The 19,413-nt window shown below is 41.6% G+C and overlaps 1 protein-coding gene across 1 annotated transcript in view; it reads left to right on the top strand.

Annotated features, from left to right (window-relative positions):
* Positions 1–19,413, top strand: part of LOC124169536 (serine/arginine repetitive matrix protein 2-like) — a 276,958-nt gene that overhangs the window by 110,088 nt on the left and 147,457 nt on the right. The window contains exons 2-3 of the mRNA XM_046548174.1: positions 8,235–8,576; positions 10,328–11,510. Of these exons, the coding sequence (XP_046404130.1) occupies positions 8,350–8,576; positions 10,328–11,510 (1,410 nt within the window). The 5' untranslated portion in view covers positions 8,235–8,349. The remainder of the gene's footprint in view (positions 1–8,234; positions 8,577–10,327; positions 11,511–19,413) is intronic.

The raw sequence follows: 19,413 nt of genomic DNA, 5'->3' as shown, positions 1-19,413 counted from the left end.
ATCGCTTGTATTACGCAATTTGTTTTCGCGTTCTTTATTTAGAGACCGTTGCACGGGATTGGTCCTTTCAAAAGAGACGAGGTACTTATTAATCGCACCACGTCCCAATCCTTTTTCATCCAAAACAAAATCTACCCTTTTTCGTCGTCCAATGTCGTAAAAAATCGTGTGACCAATTGTTTTCCCTGGATGCGAGTCTTGGGTCAACCTCTATGGACTTCGAAGGGCGTCGATTTATTGTGCCGACAACTCAATATTGTTTCCGTCACCCTCAAAATTTAACCGTAAAACCTAAAGGCCTTTGATGGTAACCTCACCTTGTTCTGCTTGGCGACCGAAAGCAGTTACGTGAGACAAACTTGAGTCATACCTAAGGAACGTATGCGTGACGCATAAACTCTTGTTTATTCGATTATTTGTCTACGTGTTTTATTTGGTTATTCATTCTATGGACGACATTAATGTCCACACCATCCATGTATTTCCGCTTACATGTGAATCAACCACATGTCATGGCGGTTATTGCACTTAGAGCAATTCTTGTTTCTGAGAACATTTTCAAATTTCTCAAATTTCTGTGATTATTTTGATGCTCAAAATAGGTTTCTTTTCGATTTAAAAACTTACTTATTACTATGAAATGCAAATAATAATCAGAAACCAAGTTAGAACATAAAATATTTTAGCGTTCATCCCTAGCCTATACCTAAGGAAATTAAGTTTAGAGGGACTTTCTTTGAAATTATTTTTTTATGTTACTTTCATGGAGTTAAATAGAAATTTGTGTTAAATTTATTCATTTTAAAGTTGTTTCTTGCAGCGTAATATTGAACATAGGCGCATTGTTGTAAATTATGAAAAATTCATAATTGGGAAAATGGAATAGAACTATACGACTTATAGAAGAAAAGGCAATGGATCACTTGGTGTTTTTCATGCCGAAAGATTATGATCTACGAAAGATTGTCGCTAGGTTTTCGAGGAGTAAGACATAAAATGTAGCCGCATGCATGAAAAGTAGTGCGTAATCTGCCAAAGGGATTTTCCGTCAACCTCAAGATTGTCTTCACCAGGCTAAAAGGTCACTGATTTAAACTCACCTTGTTCTGTTTTGAGGAAAAAAAATTCGGAAGACGATTCCACGTCAATGAGGAATCGTGTCCTTCGCCAAGGGTGATTGATTTCGACGCCACTTTCATTGGAAAATGTGGAAAGATTCGTGAAGTTCACGTACCTCATTTGAATATTATTTTCACGAAAGACCGTTTATCCAAAAAGATCGTTTTTTTCAGACAAAACAATGCTGTTCAGGAGAGATATTACGCTCCTTGTTCGTCGTATCGATCTTCGTGATGATTTTGATGATTATATCAAAAATAGGTTGCGAATAATACATTATTATTCCTCAGCAATGCTTTGGAGTAAAATATAATCCATCATCAGGTTATTGTAGGAAATTATCGCGGATAGGCCAGCTACGTACCTTATGCTCACGATCAAGTTATATGCGAAAATTCTATGGGGGAATAATCATTTTTCTTGATCGGGATGATAACCCAATACTCCACAGAGAAAGGAGATGCCTTGGTGGTTTTAGTGTTAGAACACTTGGTGCGAACTCGGGAGACTCAGGTTCGAATCGCGGCCAATGCAAATTATTCTTTGTCCTCGGAATTTTACATTAAAAAGGAATTTGGAATTTTCAAAGCCAATCTCCTGAGTTAGTTTTTAATTTTGCTTTCTTTTGTTCAATCCATTGGCTGAATGAATGAATAAATAATAGTCGCTGGCTACAGAGGGATGACTGTGTTTTTACCAATTCATCGATTAAGAACGATGCTTAGACGATATTTAGGATCTTAAGTTTCTAGATGTCAGAGAATTAAACCCCAAACGTTATTTTGAAGAATTATACGTAGACTTTTTCTTGTAACGGTAACTCTTTTAAGGATACAGAAATGGTATATAACCCGACCAAATGACATCGAACTTTCAAGATTAGGATAAATTTAATTTTGGCTTCTTTCAGCGAATAAATAGAATACGCAATGGGAAGATGGAAAATATTATTTTTATATTATAAAGAGTCCTTTAGATAAAGCATTGGAACCTCTTTGCGAATCTCACCTGTCTTGGGAACTTAGCCTCCAACATTCGAATGCTTGCTTATATCTGCAGAAATAGAGCTCACAAGTTGGGTAAGCACATACGTTCGTATATTATACATATTTATTAGATTATACCTCGTAGGAGTGTTGGAGGAAACCTATGTTGAAGTAAATTCCTTTATTTTAATACGCCTTTTCTTAACTTCCTTCCTTTGTTTGTCTGCTTCATCTATCGAATCTTGAAATTGATTTTTTACCAACTTCTCTTTAACAAATCGACTGGAAATTTCAATTCAGGTCGGAACCAGATGAAAATGCATTGCTACACTATCCTTCGGTCGGTATAAGCCATCTTTTTAGATAACTAACAATTGTATTACTCGCTCAGCTTCAAGGTGGTGATAGCTTCATTCTTCCCCATAACAGCAGGTGTCATCTGGCGCAACGGTTAACGCGTGGCGACCACGGGATTACAGGTTCGAAACTTGGAAAAGTCGATTGTAGTCCTTAAAATCTTCAATCTTATTTACAAGTTATACAGAGTTACATTTTATTTACCGATTCGATCGATGGATTTTTCTTCCTCATAGGAAAATCCACTGGGATTGGTAGAAAATTAATTGCGTAGTAGCGTTAAGGTGTTTTTCCCCGTCCCCTCCATTCCGCTCCTATCCTTTCCCCGGAGGCGTCGGCGGGCTCCCATCGCGGCGGCTCCTCTATCCTTTTTCCTTTCTCTCCAGCCCCTCCCCGGGTGATCGGGCGGATCAAGCCACGGGCTTGGGTCCCGGCCCCGGTGTGTTGTATCCTTGAGAGGGTTCACCTAGAACCCTCACATTTCTTACAAGTTATCCAACGATCTGATCGATGGGTTTTCCTTATTTATAGGAAAATTCTCCGAAATCGTTGGCATCCGAAATGGCTGATGCCGGGTTTCGCTAGTTTCTATAGCGGTAGGGTGTTTTTCCCCGTCCCATCCCTTCCAACCCTTTCCCTACCCCAGAGGCGTCGACGGGCTCCTATCGCGGCGGCGCCTCTTTCCTTGTTCCTTCCCATCCAAACCCCTCCCCGGGTGATCGGGCGTATCAGAAAAATAGCTGTGTCCCGGCCCCGGTGTGTTGCATCCTCGAAGGGCTCCCCTGAGCCCTCATTCCTTACAAGTTGACTATCCCACGATTTGATCATTGTATTTTTCTTATTTATAGAAAAATCTTCCAAAATCGTTGGTACATTAAATTATAGTTTCGCTGGTAGTGGGTCCTTGTTGCTTCCATAGCGGCTAGGGTATTCCCTATCCCGCCCTTCCACTCCTATCCATACCCTACAGGTGTCGGCGGGCTTGCCTTTTTTTCACTTCCCTTCCACTCCCCTACCCAGGAGCGCGGGCGTATCAGTTGAATTACTGGGTCCCGGACCCGGTGCGTTGTCACGCTAAGAGGGTCCTGATTTCCTTACGAGTTGACTTTCGGCGTCCTCCATCGTTTTATGCTTTATTATTTCGCACGTCGGACGAGGAAGTTTTTGGTAGCCTAATTGGCCTCACTTTTATATAAATCGGTGAGAAGCCGAGGGGTACAAGTGATTTCTTTTTTTAAACAGAGTTAGGTACAGAAAGTACATTGTTTTTGGAAAAAATCGTGTCTTTATTTTTTATGCCGATAAGAGTAGGTGGGGAGAAGCTTGAGCAGGTAGAGCAATTCAACTATTTAGGCAGCACATTGTAGGAAAACGGATACAGTAGTAAGGACATGAGTAAGCGAATTGCACTAGAAAAGGATGCGTTCATAAACAGGAAGGAGCTTCTGAGATGATCGTTATGTAAGAGTTTCAAGAAAAGGTTAGTGAAGATTTTGATCTTGAGAGTAGCTCTCTACGGTGCGGAAACGTGGACACTGAGGAAGGAGGGCGAGAGAAGATTGGAGGCATTCGAGATTCGGGTATGGAGATGGATGGAGAAGGTGAAGTGGGCAGAGAGGAGGAGTAACGACGAAGTGCTGTACATGGTGGGTGAGGAGAGGCAAATTTTTGATGAGATATGGAGGAGACAGAAGGTTTGGATGGAGCGAGTACTTAGCGGGAAGGGGATATTGAAAACGGTGTTAGAGGGTAGTATGTTAGGTAAACGAGGGAGGGGAAGGAAGAGAATAGGATTTTAAAATAGATTGAAAGAGAGTAAGCCTTATAGTAAATTGAAGAAGGCAGTGCTGGAAAGAAAGAGAGGCTGCCAGATTACTTCTTTACCACTCTATGGAAACCTACCTTAATCGGTAGAATACTATAATAATAATTTTAAAGAAAGAAGACTGATGTGTATCTGGGATGAAGGGTGGGGATATAGTGGGGAATCCAGCGGTGTTGGGCGACCTCTAAAGGGTTCTCCTCCTTGCCCAGTCACGCACCGTGGCGAGCGGGCGGAATACCAATCGGAGACGATCTTCGCTTGCCAGGCGCCGTTGCTCAACATCGGCCGAGACGAGAGCCATCGGCGGCGGGTCCCCGTCAGTGTGTAATAACACTATTCGTGCCCGCCGGTGGAGTCTATCTCGGGGCAATCGGCTGTTATGCTATCGTGTCACGGAGTCGAATCAAGGTCGATGGACGCACACGAACGGTGTGCTCGGAACGGGCACGCCTCGAATTTCACCTCGAAATGGGCGAGGATCTCGGTATTGATCGATTCATCGAAACTTGGTCTCATCACCTGGCGACAGCAAGGTGTCGGAATCATCTATATGAAAGCTGTGGTTTGGATCTAAAAAGTTTCACAGCAAATGGGTTGTCGTCGTGTGTGCATTCGTTGAAAATTCAGCTTTCTCTCTTGTTTCATATGTTATTCTTAGGCCTCGTATCGACTGCAGAACTCAAGGGGGCTGCATAGAGGAGGCCTAATGCCACCCCATAGAAGGCTGACGTCTGATAGTATATTCTTTTTTGTTAATTTACGACTGAGTGTTTCTTTTTTATATTATTAAACTATAATAAGAAACATTGATGTAACCCTTGCATAAGTCTGTGCATCATAATCATGTGCTCATTTTCATTTTAAGCCCTGATTATTGTTTATAAATTAACGGAAACTTCGGCAAAATCTCAATTTAAAGACCTACACTCCTAGGGTTAAATTTAATGTAAAATATAGTGGTCAGAAAAAGGAAATAAAAGGCCACCTGCGCCGTAGGGAAAGGTATGGAAGGAAGGGGGGAGAGAAACCCGGTGTCGGCATTAGCCTGCTCGTAACGAAAGGCGCCAAGGGGACCACGGCTTAACGTCCCATCCGATCTAACTACTCTTCGCGAAAAAATAGCTGTTGTCTCTTGAATGAAGTGCTTCACTAGCCTTAGACATCCGCTGAAAAATCCATTGCCCCAAAATCGTTCGTCGAATACTCATACGGAATCATTTGTCTTCTCTCTCTCTGGAATTTCAACGCCTGTCGGAAACTTTAATGCTCAATGGCTACTAATGCGACAATTGCCAACGTTTATGAAATTTGTAAGATTTCATATAAACTTCCCTCTGCTGGAAAACGAACCGAAATGTAATTTTAATCTTTAATCAACATCGTGGCTATCAAAGCTGTCAGTTTCTCTGTATTATACCTTAATTATAAACTGGGAGAAAAATGATATCGCTCTCCTCCACATACTTCCTATTTCCGCTTTCAGCCGCGCCAGCAGTGCTCTCTACGGTAAAGTGACTGCGTTACAAACTATGTACTGATATCTCGGTAACCAGCGCACCTTCAGACGATGGCCAAGGACTACCACGGTACGGACCTCGGTTCAGGGCGGTAGCGAGGGGGAGAGTCAGGTCAGGCGCCGCCTGAATTAAGAGAATGTTTGCTCTACCTGAGAGAGTTTTCGCTCGACCTCGGAGAATTTTCGCTCGACCAGAGAGAATATTCGCTCGACAACGGAGAATATTCGCTCGACAACGGAGAATATTCGCTCGACCTGAGAGAATATTTGCTCAACCTTAGAGAATTTCTGCCCGAGTGGACAACTTGAACTGAATGCATTTTAAAATTGCACTCATTATATTCCCCACATCAGTAACTTACACTTACTTGTATACGCCTCGTTCACATTACGATTGTCCAAGCGATCATCCTAACGATAGTTGGCCGAACTAGCGGTGTGAATGCATGTCCTGACAATGGTTACCGTAGTTCCGAACATTGCCACTTTACAAAGGTTAGGCGCTGCGAAACCGGAAGAGGAGGCGACAAGAGAAGGACGAAAAGTTCGTGAATCTCCCATCGCTCTATTTTTTCATGAATTCGTCCAAGCGAGGAAAATTATTCGTTAAATACACGTTGAACACAGTAATATACCTTTCATACCTCAACAGCTTTGCTAACCGTCAATCTCTCGTTCACTTTAGATATCAGCGCTAGAGAGCAGAACTGATTTTAACATCGTTATGTGAATGCACAATAGTTCCAACGATTGCTGGAACAATCGTAATCTGAAAGAGGCAATGCTTGTTGTCCAACCTGGTAAACTGTCTGACACCATCACTAAAAATCCTGGCTACGGCCCTGTCTCAGTTACGAACGAGATTGTGTGAACGGGGCATGACCCAACTGTATCCGCTGTACGATCGTGCACTTGACTGACGTCTCCATCGCGCAGTGCCAAGGACGAGTGAGAGAGTTGAAAGGGCACGGGCGTGCTCCAATTTAAGTCACGGATCGGCATGACCCCACCTTCCTGTCTTCACGTGATTTCCCCTTCACGTCCCGGCTGGCGATAGGGTAAGGGCAAGATGGACACGCGAAAAACCGGAGGAGACCCCTTTCGTAACCCATTCAAGTACGCCGGCGTGTTTTAGCTTCGAGCGAATTCCCGGTGAGACGTGCAGTCGGTTACTTGGGAGCACGCCGGAAGGTTGGCTGCTGTGCGGAGGGACATCATCCATCGGATTATAGTTCGTGTAGTGTGGCTGCTCCGTTTTTGTTCGATGACTGGATGAGTTGGCGTTTTTGCGGCGAGGTGAATGGCAAAAGGATATGGAGATTGCATTCTGGTGAAGATGGCCTCTATTGTGGATATTTTTACATATCGATGGCTAAGTTCTAACAACACATATCTCAAAATTTGGCCGGTTTGAGACAGGTATCTTAAATATAGGTTAATGACATTAAAAAAATAAAATTCAAGCAAAAAACTACTCTTTTTTTTGCAAATTTATGCTTCTTTTTCAGTTTTATGAATTTTTGGTTTTTAATCTCAATGTAAAATTAAAAATATAAATCGTTTCTTTAGCTCTCCTGAAAAGTTGCTATTTTTTGAGATACTTATTGTTAGAACTTAGCAATCGATATTCTACTTCTTCTCATCTCGAATATTTTCGCCGTTTTCGACATCCCCATGTTTTTGACTCAATAACAATTCATTATACTATTATTTGAGTATTTTGCTCTAAATTACCTTTAAGTCATCCCACCGAAACTTGTTAGCTTTTTTGACATTATTTTCGGAAGTATCACTTAATTTTGAAACAAATGTCCCTAAACTAATATTAACACAGAATATTTTACCCGAAAACAGTTTTCTACCAGAGAAAGTTAGACTTTTCTGGAACTATTATAGAATAAAAATTAAAAAATAGTAATATGAATATTTGTCGCAAAGTTTACAAAGTATGTATACACTATAAATGGAGACAGTACAGTGGAGCATAGGTACTATGTAGATTGAACTGCATTTATGCATGGTCTTAGGTTTTCCCGGCGTATCAGGTGCAGAAAAGTTTCTCAGGTTTTCCACCGGTTGATGTTTTCCATGTCTCCCGACGTTTCGAGCATCCTCAGGGGATCTTCCGAATATTCGGTATTTCAACCGGTGGAATACCTGAGAAACTCTTATGAACTGAATGTAGTTTACCATTATATTTTACTTTGAAGTAGCGGGAGGTGCAGGTTTATGAACATTTTTTAATGTAAAATAGCAGGAAAAACAATTTAGATATTAAAATTCATATTCTGTTCTTTATAATAATGTGTAATAAAAATGTTAAATATATTTTGATGAGTTGATTCGGTGCGTCAAATTTTGGTGAAGACGCTCAGTGCAGTCATCTGTTTAACTCGATGTACTTATCAGCATGTTTTCTCCCTCGTTGCAGATGGCCTGTTCGCCGATCTGCTTCTGACATCATGCCCTCCGGCAGGGTGCACTGACAGCGTCTACATCATCAACCGGTTGTCCCTTGGTGCTGCTCCCGGCCACCTCACCCGGGCATGCCCAAGTGGTGGCACCCTGCGGGCGGCGCGGCGGGCGTGGTTGGGTGCGTGATGGTGCCCGACCACGAGGAGGCGCGGCGTCAGGCGCGGCGGATGCGTCACAAGGCCGGGAGGGCCGCACCCGTCAATGTGGTCGCCGCACCCTGGAGACTGGCGGGGACCACGCTATCGGTAGCCGAGGCGACACGAGTGGGGCCCGCTCTAGGGATATACTCCGTCAGCAGGTATGGATCTGTAGCCGATGAGTGTGGTGAAATACGACAGAATTTAACTAAAAACTAGGGATGGCAAGAGACATTGAACGAAAGCAAAAACCAGTAAAATTTCAATAGTTCCGTTTCCAGGAATGTAGAAACGAAATGGGTTTAAAGCCGAGGAACTACACTTATGGTAGTAACGAAATCAGAGTCAAAACTACTTCGGGTCGAAACTAAACTAAAACTCTGGGACGAAACGAAACTCAGATTATGTTTCGCACTGGAGAGACCACGCACTTCACCTTCGAACTGTTAAGTTTCGACGTAAACACCGAGTACAAAATATGGTTGAATGAAGTAGAGGTTCGGCCTACCGCCATTAAATGCATGGGGCACTCAGATTTTTACCACTAACAGGAGAACGGTGAACTCAAACTGGCCATTTGATTTTTAAGCTCGATGTTTTAACCTCTCTACACGTATGTCAAACGTAATGGATCGACACTATTCCTTCATATCCCCCTCCACTCAACTTCTGGGATCGAAACTTAACCATGAGTGGCGGAGTTTCGATTAATTTAGTTTCGTTCATGGGAGTAAAGTCTCGTCCCGGGTCGAAAATATACTCCTTGGTGATTTTAATTTCGTGCGGGAATGAAACTAAACCTAGACCTCGTATTTTCATTTCTCTCTGGGTCGAAACAAAACATTTCCGTTTCGTTTCAGTTGCCATCCCTGTGAAAAGTACAAATTTGCAAGCTCATATCACTATAAAAACCCAATTTAACCACTGAATGATTCATGCAAATATTTTGGGGAATGAGACGAGATACGACAAAAAGTTATTGAAAACTTATCGAAACACTTTTATTTTCTATCTATAACAGTTTTTCCAGCTGCCTATATGCCTCTACTCTTTAGGGGTACTTGGGGGTCAAAAGTAAATTTTTCAAAAATGCCATTTCTCGAATTTAGACCGCGTGATATGCCGAGAAACTAATTTTGAGACCGATCAGAGCACTTTTAGTTTTGGCTATATCGTGCAATTTCTCTATTTCGTGAATAATTATCTCACAAGCCCCAATTATACCACTGATTGAATTATCCAAATATTTCGTGTGAATGATACGAGATGTGACAAAAATTATAGAACCGACTCCCAGTAAAATCGTCTGAAACCCTGGGAAAAATAGTCGAAACACTAAATTTTCCACATTGCCGGACGATTTTAGAGGGGGTCGATTCCATAACTTTTTGTCGTTTCTCATCTCATTCACTCCAAGTATTTGAATGAATCAGTCAGTGGTTGAAAGTGGGTTTTATAGTATAGTGATGTGGAATGTGACTACTATGAAATTTGCTCCTCTGGAAAATTTGCTCGGTTAGTGAGTGAGCTTGCACGCCTGTGTTTTTAGTTTAAATTTGTTGTATTTTATCCCACTGTCATTCTTAATTATGTACTTCCCAACATCCTTCTCCTTTCTGTTCCCCCCCTTTTACGTCCAGTGAATAGTATCGCCGATGGGATTTCATTTCTTTCAACTATTTCACGGCAGCAGAACGTACGTTTATTCATGTATCCTATGAAGAGTTTGCATGGCTTAAACTTTTTCCTCATTAGTATAATCCATGTCTTATTATTAAAAAAATTATCATGGATGTTAAGTATTAGCAATTTCGGAAAATAATGTAATTGCATAAGAAAAGTGCTGTTTTCCTACCTGTCAGTAACCAGTCATGGTCCTCGTCCTCTTGCTTACGTACTTTTTCACTTTCAGAGTCAACCCAATCTTCGTCGACGAGGACTACGCGAGTCAACGCTTCCACTATCCGACCGTCTTCCACAATGCGGCCCCGGAGTCACCCGGCAAATCCGGCAGCAGCGGATACGAGAGCAACCCTTGTAGCGACGAGCTGCCATCACGGCGAGGGGATCCGCGACACTTCCGGGCATCGGGGCCCAGGAGGGCAGCAGCTTCCCGCGCGGCCCGCCGGCAAGCCTGCTCCGTCCACCGCCAGAACCTCAGGCAGGGACCACCAGAGGATAGGGCTCACGAGGGCGACAGCGACGAGGGATACGCCCGACTACCCCTCGCTCCCATACCCGAAGGAAGGGTGGGTGCACCTTACAGGGCCCTGGCTGCCACGGATGTCATCGGTAGGGGATGTGCCGGTGACTCTCCTGCCTCTTATTCCCCTGCCTCAACCGCGTCGTCTTCGCCAGCATCGTCATCTAGTAGCAGCAGCGGGAAAAGATTGCTTAAGAAGGCGGACGCGGCTATATTACTGTGGGGACATGGTACAAACAGGGGTAGTGCCCCCGAACCAGGGTCCCCAACCCCTGATCCTGGTGGAGTAGCCCCCAATCCTTTGAGGGACGCTTTGAAAGCTTCCTCCTCACCTTCCCCGCTATCTTCAGCACCTTCCACGGTCAGTAGCGGGGCGAGCATACCTCCGCTCCGAGGTACGGTGCTACCGGAAGACGTTGGAGGTGCAGAGGGTGGTGCGACCGTCGGTAAAACGCCGCAGGAGCGCGCGCAAACCTCGGCGGAAACTCCTGTACCGAGTTCGCCCAAAGTTCCGCCCCCAGCGGACCCTCCGGACAGGGACCGAGTCCCTCGCGGCTCCCCGTCGATCCCAGAGGGTCCTGCCGGATGCTCCCACGGTCATCACTGGGCTGGATTCCATTTCCCGCCCCAGTTCGTCCGTCGAGGTTCGGATTCCGAGGATGGCGGTGGTGTCCCGACCGCACTGAAGAACGCTATGCTTTACGGGACGCTATACCGCATCAAGGCCGGCGTGGACGCTTACGAGAAGCTGAAGGCCATGGAGCGGGATGGACCGTCTTCTTCCGGTGAGGGCCAGGATGGTAACGTATCCAGAAGCCCGTGGGGTGGCTGGAGCTTGGATGGAGTGGGACCGGTGCTGGGGAAGGAGATCGGATCTTCGGGAAAACTACAGGTATGTCCACGACGATTATTTCCCTGAATGGTACGCAACCCTCCCACTAAATTGGTCTTATTTGGTGACGCATTACCCTTTTCAAACTTATGCTGTGACCGTGAAGTTTTCAGGGTTTATAAAGTGGACCCTGTTCAACATTTTTCTTTAGTAGGATCTGTTGTCCCTAGGCGTGACTTCATGGAATCGACATAAAATACTGAAAAGTTAAATTTGTGATTCCACATAAATTTATTAAGGAAGGGCCTAAGTATTCTCTATAGTCTCAGGCTAAACTTTGTGGAAGTTCATTTCAACAATTAAAAAGAACAAACTTTGTATTTATCCACCAATTTATTTTGGTGATACAACTAGTTTCAACGCAGGGGCGTCATCCTCAGGTACAGAGGAACCTTTGTACCTGAGATTGACGCCGCTTCGTCGAAACTAGTTGTACCACGAAAATAAATTAGTGGATAAATAGAAAGTTTGTTCTTTTTAATTATTGAAGGACCTTGGTTTCGATGTGGATCGTCATCATCTGGTACATCTGAATAGAAGATAGAGAATATGTGGCCACAAAAATTTTTTTCACAAAAATTCCTCAGACCGTTTAGCTTTTGAGATTTTTTTGAGAAATCAATTTTTGTGTCAGTATATATTCTCAGCCTTATATTAAAATTTTTCATATGATGAAGTGCTAGGTAAAAATCTAGTTCGTAATTTAATAAATTTATGCGGAATTACGAAGTTTTACTTATAATAGATTGGTGTATTAGCGTGTTTGAGATTTTCGCATAGATTAAATGCAATAGTATTAACTGTTTATGGGTGTTCTGCTGCGTTGAATGTGATTTTAATGCTCAACGATTCTTTTCCTTTGCTGGGAAAGTCGTCGGAAGACTGCAGGAGATGTACCCGGTTTCATTTCTAGGAGCACCGTCGTACTAACTACTATTGTTGTCTTGACTTTTAAAAATAAAAAAAAATTATTGAGTAGTAAGTATTGAAATTAGTATGGTATTAAGTAATAAATCTTGAAATAATGTTCATTAAATTAGTAAGTATTAACATTTGAGTAATAAAAATTGAATTGATAATAAAATAGAATAAAACATTGTTTTATTCTACCAATGCATTCAAAGTAATGACTAGTTTCGACGCAGCGGCGTCAATACCAGATACCTGATGAAAACCCCACTGCGTCGAAACTTGCCATACCATTAAATAAATTGGTGGAATAATAAAGTCTTTTTTTCAATTTATTATTAAAATGAACCTCCACAAAGTTGAGTCTGAGATGATAGAGTATTGAATTATTGAGTATTGATGAAGTATTGATTTATTGAGAAATTTATTTGTGTAATAAGTATTGAAATATATACTTGCAAATTTCCACGATTATATCGTTGAAAACGGTAAGTATTTATTTCAATATGGAAAAATTCCGCTCCATCTCGCCTGAATCCTCGAATTTAATGAGTAATTCGTCAAAAAAAGAAAAAAAAACATGCGTACTAAAGGGAGTGATGAGTCCTCTTAAAGCTTCGTTAAAACTGGTGCTAATCTTTGTTACATGACCCTGGGTTTGTCCGAAGCATTCCCGAGGGCGTCCACGAAACTCTGGGAAAAATAGCATGATTTTCCGGGACCCGGTACCCTGATATAGGCGCGCAGTTATTAGTCAACGTGACTTAGATGCTACTTCATATGTACTTAGAAATACTGTGTGCGGTTTTTCGTGAAAATGTTTAGTGTTTACGTCATGAATGAACGTTTCACGAGGAACTTCACCCGGAAAACGTCCGTATTTTCGAAGTATTTTAAACAGCGTGTTTTGAATATTCTAGTTTCATAGGCAGATTGTTTTCATTAGTAAGATATGGATAAATCCCATTGCTCGTGCATCATATGCTGCGTAGAGCAAGTTTTAGGAAGTAAATTTTAATATTCTTTTGCATGTTGGTGATTGTGCATCCCCTGCCAAACACCTCTGTAATTAGCTTTCTGGGTAATATGTAGATGGTAAAATTTCACCACCGGCTCTGAATGCATCGTCTATATTCAATTAGAAAACGAATCGTTGCCTTAAAACATAACCCTGTATCAATCAAAAAAGATACTGTGAGAATCAATAAAACTGTTTTATCCGCGTGTTCAATTTTTATAAAAATTCATTGATCATTTTTTCACATTTTAGGTAGCAACAATTTAATGGGTAAATACTCTCCCTCAGGCTAATCCTTAACACGCAAGATTGCATGTTTGTAGAAGAAAGTGAAAGTACTCTTTTCCGGAGTGATAAATATCGGATATCCTTTGCTTAAACTTAACCGGAACCAAGATGCAACTTCGTCATATGAATTTCCCTCTCTAAATAACCACGCAAGCTTTGGATAACGAAGAGTGCTGTTGAGCGTTATCTCATATGAGCTCGGGATGACAAGTTCCTAATGGTAACATCGTTAGACTAGATTGACGCGGATTTCTTCCGTGAACCGTAACGTTGGATTTGAAAAAAAAAGAGATGTTCGCGAGTTCTAAAAGGGGAAAGTCATTAGGGTCGGAAGATGGATGGGTGACTGATCGCATAAGCTTTCTACGTTTCCGGAAGGAAGCGGATCTAAAAATTGTTTGTGGAATCCGAACCATATTATGGGAGGACTGGTCCTGCTTCCTTTCCGGTGTGGGTGACCGTAATACTTTCGCTGACGAAAGCTCCATCTCTCGTTGGCACGGGAATGTTTCTTGCGTCCATTTAAGGTCGGACTTTCAGCATCGATCGAGAAAACATTCCACGACCTGTCGTCGAAGGGGAAAGTTAGCTCATATTTTACCTCGCACTTCCAAAGTGCTCCTTCTAATCAAACATATTACCCACTCCATGCCTCCTTATTGTCTTTGCCCACCTATCTCATTATCCAGAACTTCTACACCTATATAATATCATTCTTTCCTCGTACTACCGGGGATAGCAACGGCGTCTCTTTAATAAAATCAAAAGCGTTATTCGATAGGACGACTCGTGGCATGTTTTTTTTCATCGTTCTAACCTTGCGTACTGAATTTATAATACGTATACATTTACATAATACATAGTGAGCCAGCTCCAGGGTGTTTGGCAGAGGGTGATCAATAACCAGTATGCAAGAGGATTCCCACATGCACACCACACGGGCACAAAAACGTTTCGTATACTAACAAATTATACTTCCACCAGGGGCGAAGCCAAGAATTAAGGCAAGGGGGAGTTTTAGGCGCAACTAGTTCTTTGGGATGCAGAAGTATTGCATACCCACCAGGGTAAGCAGGAGTTGCGGGAGCCCTTCTCCAGAAAATTTTAAGATTAATGGTTCAAAATGACTAGTTTTACCGCTTTATGAGAGATATTTGATTAATCTTAACACTATTCTATAAGTAATACTAATCCATTAAGTAAAATGGATTAAACTTAAAAATTTCTTCGGGCTCTGGGGGGGGGGGGATTTAACCCCCAAAACCCCCCCCCCCCTCGCTGCGCCACTGACTTCCAAATTCATGTACAGGCAAAAATTACCAAATACTCATGAAGGCCATCTGACTATGAAGCTAGAACATGCAAAACGTGCTGTTAAAAATACTAGAAAAATTCATAAACATGCTTTAAGGAATACATAAGTTAGTAGGCGACACTACAAGCCAACTAACCTATCAGTAAGTTCTAACACTGCCGTTATATTCTCTTATTCATCGTAGAAAATGGCAATTTATCAAAGAGGCCAGAAACGCTAACAAACATTCTACGACAGTTTGTCGGGTCCACGAGTCGTTTAGGGGAATTTTGGTTCATATTTTACCTCGCACTTCCAAAGTGTTCCCTCTCATCGCACATATTACCCACTCCATGCTTCCTTATAGTCTTGGCTCGCCTATCTGATTAGCCTAAACCTTTACATCATGTGACGAATATTTCTCGGGTTCTCAGCCCGTTTAATGCTTCTATATAAGACGACGTTGGAGTGTGAAATTGGACTTCCATAAAGTAACACAGCCTTGAGGATGGGAGACAAGTCGTCTCTCGAAACGTCGGCTTACATAAAAGCATTAACTTGGCTGAGAACCCGAGAAATATTCGTCAGAAGTATACTCCAGGAAAAATTAAAATCGATTACTCTACATCATGTGATTCTTTCCTCGTACTATTAAGGATAAGCAACCGTATTTCGTTAATAAAATCGATAACGTTACTCGCTAGGACGACTTTTTTTATTTTCCATTTTTCTTGCCTTGCTGAACGAATTTTCTATAGGAATTACTAACCGCGGGCAATTTTTACCTTTGCATGACTGTGGAAGTATGTTTTATTAGTGTGCATTATATTTTTATGACCGTGTGTTGTGCTTGTTGAGGTCCTTCTGCATGCTACATGCTGGTGATTGATCACCCCCTGCCAAAAACCCGAGAGGTGGTTCGCAGCGTCTTATGTAGATGTAGATCATGAAGCTTACTACTCACTCACTCATTGCTCCAAATCTAGATTTGTGGTATGGTATGGTTTTTAGAGGAGGCTACCGACAGCTGAGGTCATTTGCGCCATGAGGGGAGGGTAGGTGAGGAAGGGTGGAGAGAAACCCGGCGTCGGCATTAGCCTGCTCTTAACGAAAGACGCCAAGGGGACCACGGCCTAACGTCCCATCCGACGGACGGAGTGTTGCGCTTGAAATATCCTCCACACAACATTCAAGCAGGGATCGGGCAGTCTCTGAAAATTCTCTGCCGCTGCCGGGATTTGAACCCGGGCCCACCGGGTGGGAAGCCATCACTCTAGCCGCCACACCACCAACGTGCTGCGCCCGCTCCCAGCGGGCTTCCCCCGCTCTTTTCAATGCAGGTCCACTGAGAGGTAGGCGAGTTTCTAATTTTAAAATGTAGAAAAAAAGGCAGGGTCTTATGTACAAATTTAATTGGAATGTTCATGTACAAATTGAGGTCAGAGGACCTCTTTAAACACAATATTGGAAGTAATTACACTATCCTCTGTTAAACACACATGATGACTCTTACTTACGTATCAACAGGAGACTTGAAATTGGAATCAGCCGCATTTTGATAACAGTTATTTAAAGAATGCGAGATATTGCTGCAAATGAACAAATATATCAGTTTGTGCGCCGTTAACGTCAGGAATATTTACAGTTTTTTTAATTATTTAAAAACCAATTTCAGGAAACAATAGCAATATTTAGGAAGTAAGATATGCCGTCGCATGTTTACTGATAAATTCTGTGCATTTTGGTACCTCATTTGTAGAGTTTCGTTTCGTATATGTTGAGAAAAAGGTATCTATACAGTAGAAATAATATAGAAGATGGTAATCGTTGCGTGAAATTTCGGTCCAAGTGATCACGGTGCCTTTAACGTGTCTGCGTTGGGATATTCGCTCCCGTAAAAGTGAGTGGGATAAAAACAGGAGACTAACAGTGAGCGAAATGTGTATATCACGAGCGCCAATGGAAAGGAATGACAATGCGTCGTAAACTAAAAGCATTTTTTTTAAACAAGTGAACGCGCTTGTTCGTGTGGGCTCACTTTATAGTGGAACTTCATTTGTACCTCCATAAATGTTGGCACGCCTGAATAATTCTCCCCGGGAGCATATATATTTCTTGTTTCATCACATTTTCCTGTTCTCACCCGTAATGGAACCTCCGTGTATTTTCCTTTTACCATACTTGTGCATGACCTGCATTCCTGTTACATTGTTTGAATATTATTTAATATAGTGAACGGCGTGAGACCGGCTGTTCTCAATTTCTGACCCAGTTGAGAAATTTCCGTCTTCATCTCTGTTGAGTGGCCAAATTATTGCATAAATCCTCTAGTGCGCTGTAGTAAAATATATAAATATAATCTAGCGATTTGATCGATGGATTTTTCTTCCTCATAGAATTATCCTCCAGCGATCTAGCGAAAATGGAGCCGTATTTATTCATAAAGGATGGGTGTCAGGTGGAAGGGGAAGTTTAGGAATGGTGTGCGTCATTGGGTGGTGCGCTTTGGGAAAGGCATGGCAAGGAGTGGGGAATGTCCTAAAAACCTTTACCTTTCCCAAAGCGACCGACGAATATTATATAGACTGCAAAATAGAGACATTCGAAATGTCATTCTTCCCTCTTACTATTAAGGATAGTAACGTTGTCTCAATTAATAGGATTAATGGCGTCACTCGCTAGGATGACTCATTTTTTCCATAGTTCTAACCTAGCATGTATTTGATATGGGGATTACTAACCATTGGCAAGCTTTTTTATGAATATGCATGTGTATTTTGCTAGTATGAGCAATATTTCTATGACCGCGCGGTGTGCATGTGGTGGTCCTCTTGCATGCTGCATGTTGGTGATTGGTCACCCCCTGCCAAACACCCTAGAGGTGTCTCGTAAGGTATTAATGTAAATGTAGATGTTGATATTTGAAGTAACGTTTGGTAGTCACCTCATGTGGTGGCTTGCAAAAGGTTAATTTTTTTCCAGAGGTTGTGTTTAATAAATCCTACCACAGAACTCGCTGACTCTAATATTATGATTACATAAATTCTGTATTTTAAAATACAATTATAGTTGCAGAAAGCGCAAGTTCTGTGGCCTAGTTAAAGTCATTCCTAGAATTAGATCAGATAAGACGTGCTGCGAAATTGTTGTTATATTAGGATATCCGTATACTTCGAAATGCATATTCTAAAAATTTTAGGTTATCCGCTTAGTCCGTGAATCAATACCATGCTTGATTTGATTAAACGATGGTAGGACTCTTCCCAGAATAAGCCAAAGGTGTGTGACTATTTAATTTAAAATTTATTGCTTAAATTGTAGAATGATTTCTTCGCACTAAGGTATTTTGGCTCCACATAGTTTGTTTGACCTCTTTCAATTCTCATCCTCCGGTTAAACTTCGCGTTCTCGTAGAAACAACAAAATAGCTGCGAATTGAATGTAACTAGACACAATATTTTGTGAGGCTATTCCAAATGTTAATGGTGTCAATTTTATTTATTTTGTTTCGATCTGGAGCCATTAAACACAATAAAAAGTTATGGTACTTTTTCTTACAATTTGTTTAAGACAAAATTATTATTTATTTACAATTCATTTATTTATTTTATTTATTTGTGTGAAAAAGTACCATAACTTTTTATTGTGTACAATGGATTTTCACAAAGTTAAGTCAGAAACAATCGATTTTGGTGCCATTAAGTTGTTCCCTCTGGTTTAGGAGCCAGAAAAAATGTCTTCGGAGCCATTTGAACCGATCTCCTTCATTAGTATCGCTTTCTAGAGAAATTTTACATTTTTTTGGGGTCCTTTTGAGTCACACTTCATGGAACAAAGACCCAATTTGTATTTCCCCTGCTGACATCTACTAAAAAAAACTCATAATGGGATGCTTTTCTCTCCATTAAAAATGGTTTCTGTCAAATAGTCCCAGTTTTTGGACTACGATTAATAACAGTGCCTATGATATGCATTTACAGATTGTTACAAGGTCCTTGGCCTAGATAGAAGTCATTCCTAGGTATGAGAGGTGTTACAAAATTGAGGTAATATTGAGAAATCTAAATACAAAATTCACTGAATCATTATTAAATCTGTGGTACTTATAGTGCTACTACTTTTTTACTTAACAGGAATAGAAGGATCAACAACTTTGCTATTTCCACATTTGTTGATCCTTCTATTCCTGCGATTATGAATTTCCACCAAGTTACGCCCGCTACGATTAATTTTTTACTTAACGTGACCCGGGTTTCGATGAGTAATCAGCATCTTCAGGCGTAAATTATGATGCAGTTATCTTATTATTCTTCCCTAGTTATCTAACGGAAAATCGAAAGACTTCGAAATACACAAATGTAAAGCAACCATAAAAGTAGTATTTTATTGCTTAA

Source organism: Ischnura elegans, chromosome 12 (genome assembly GCF_921293095.1).
Source record: "Ischnura elegans chromosome 12, ioIscEleg1.1, whole genome shotgun sequence".
NCBI classification, from domain to species: domain Eukaryota; kingdom Metazoa; phylum Arthropoda; class Insecta; order Odonata; family Coenagrionidae; genus Ischnura; species Ischnura elegans.
The sequence above is the reverse complement of the archived record's forward strand: the minus strand, read 5'-3'. Positions and strand labels throughout refer to the sequence as shown.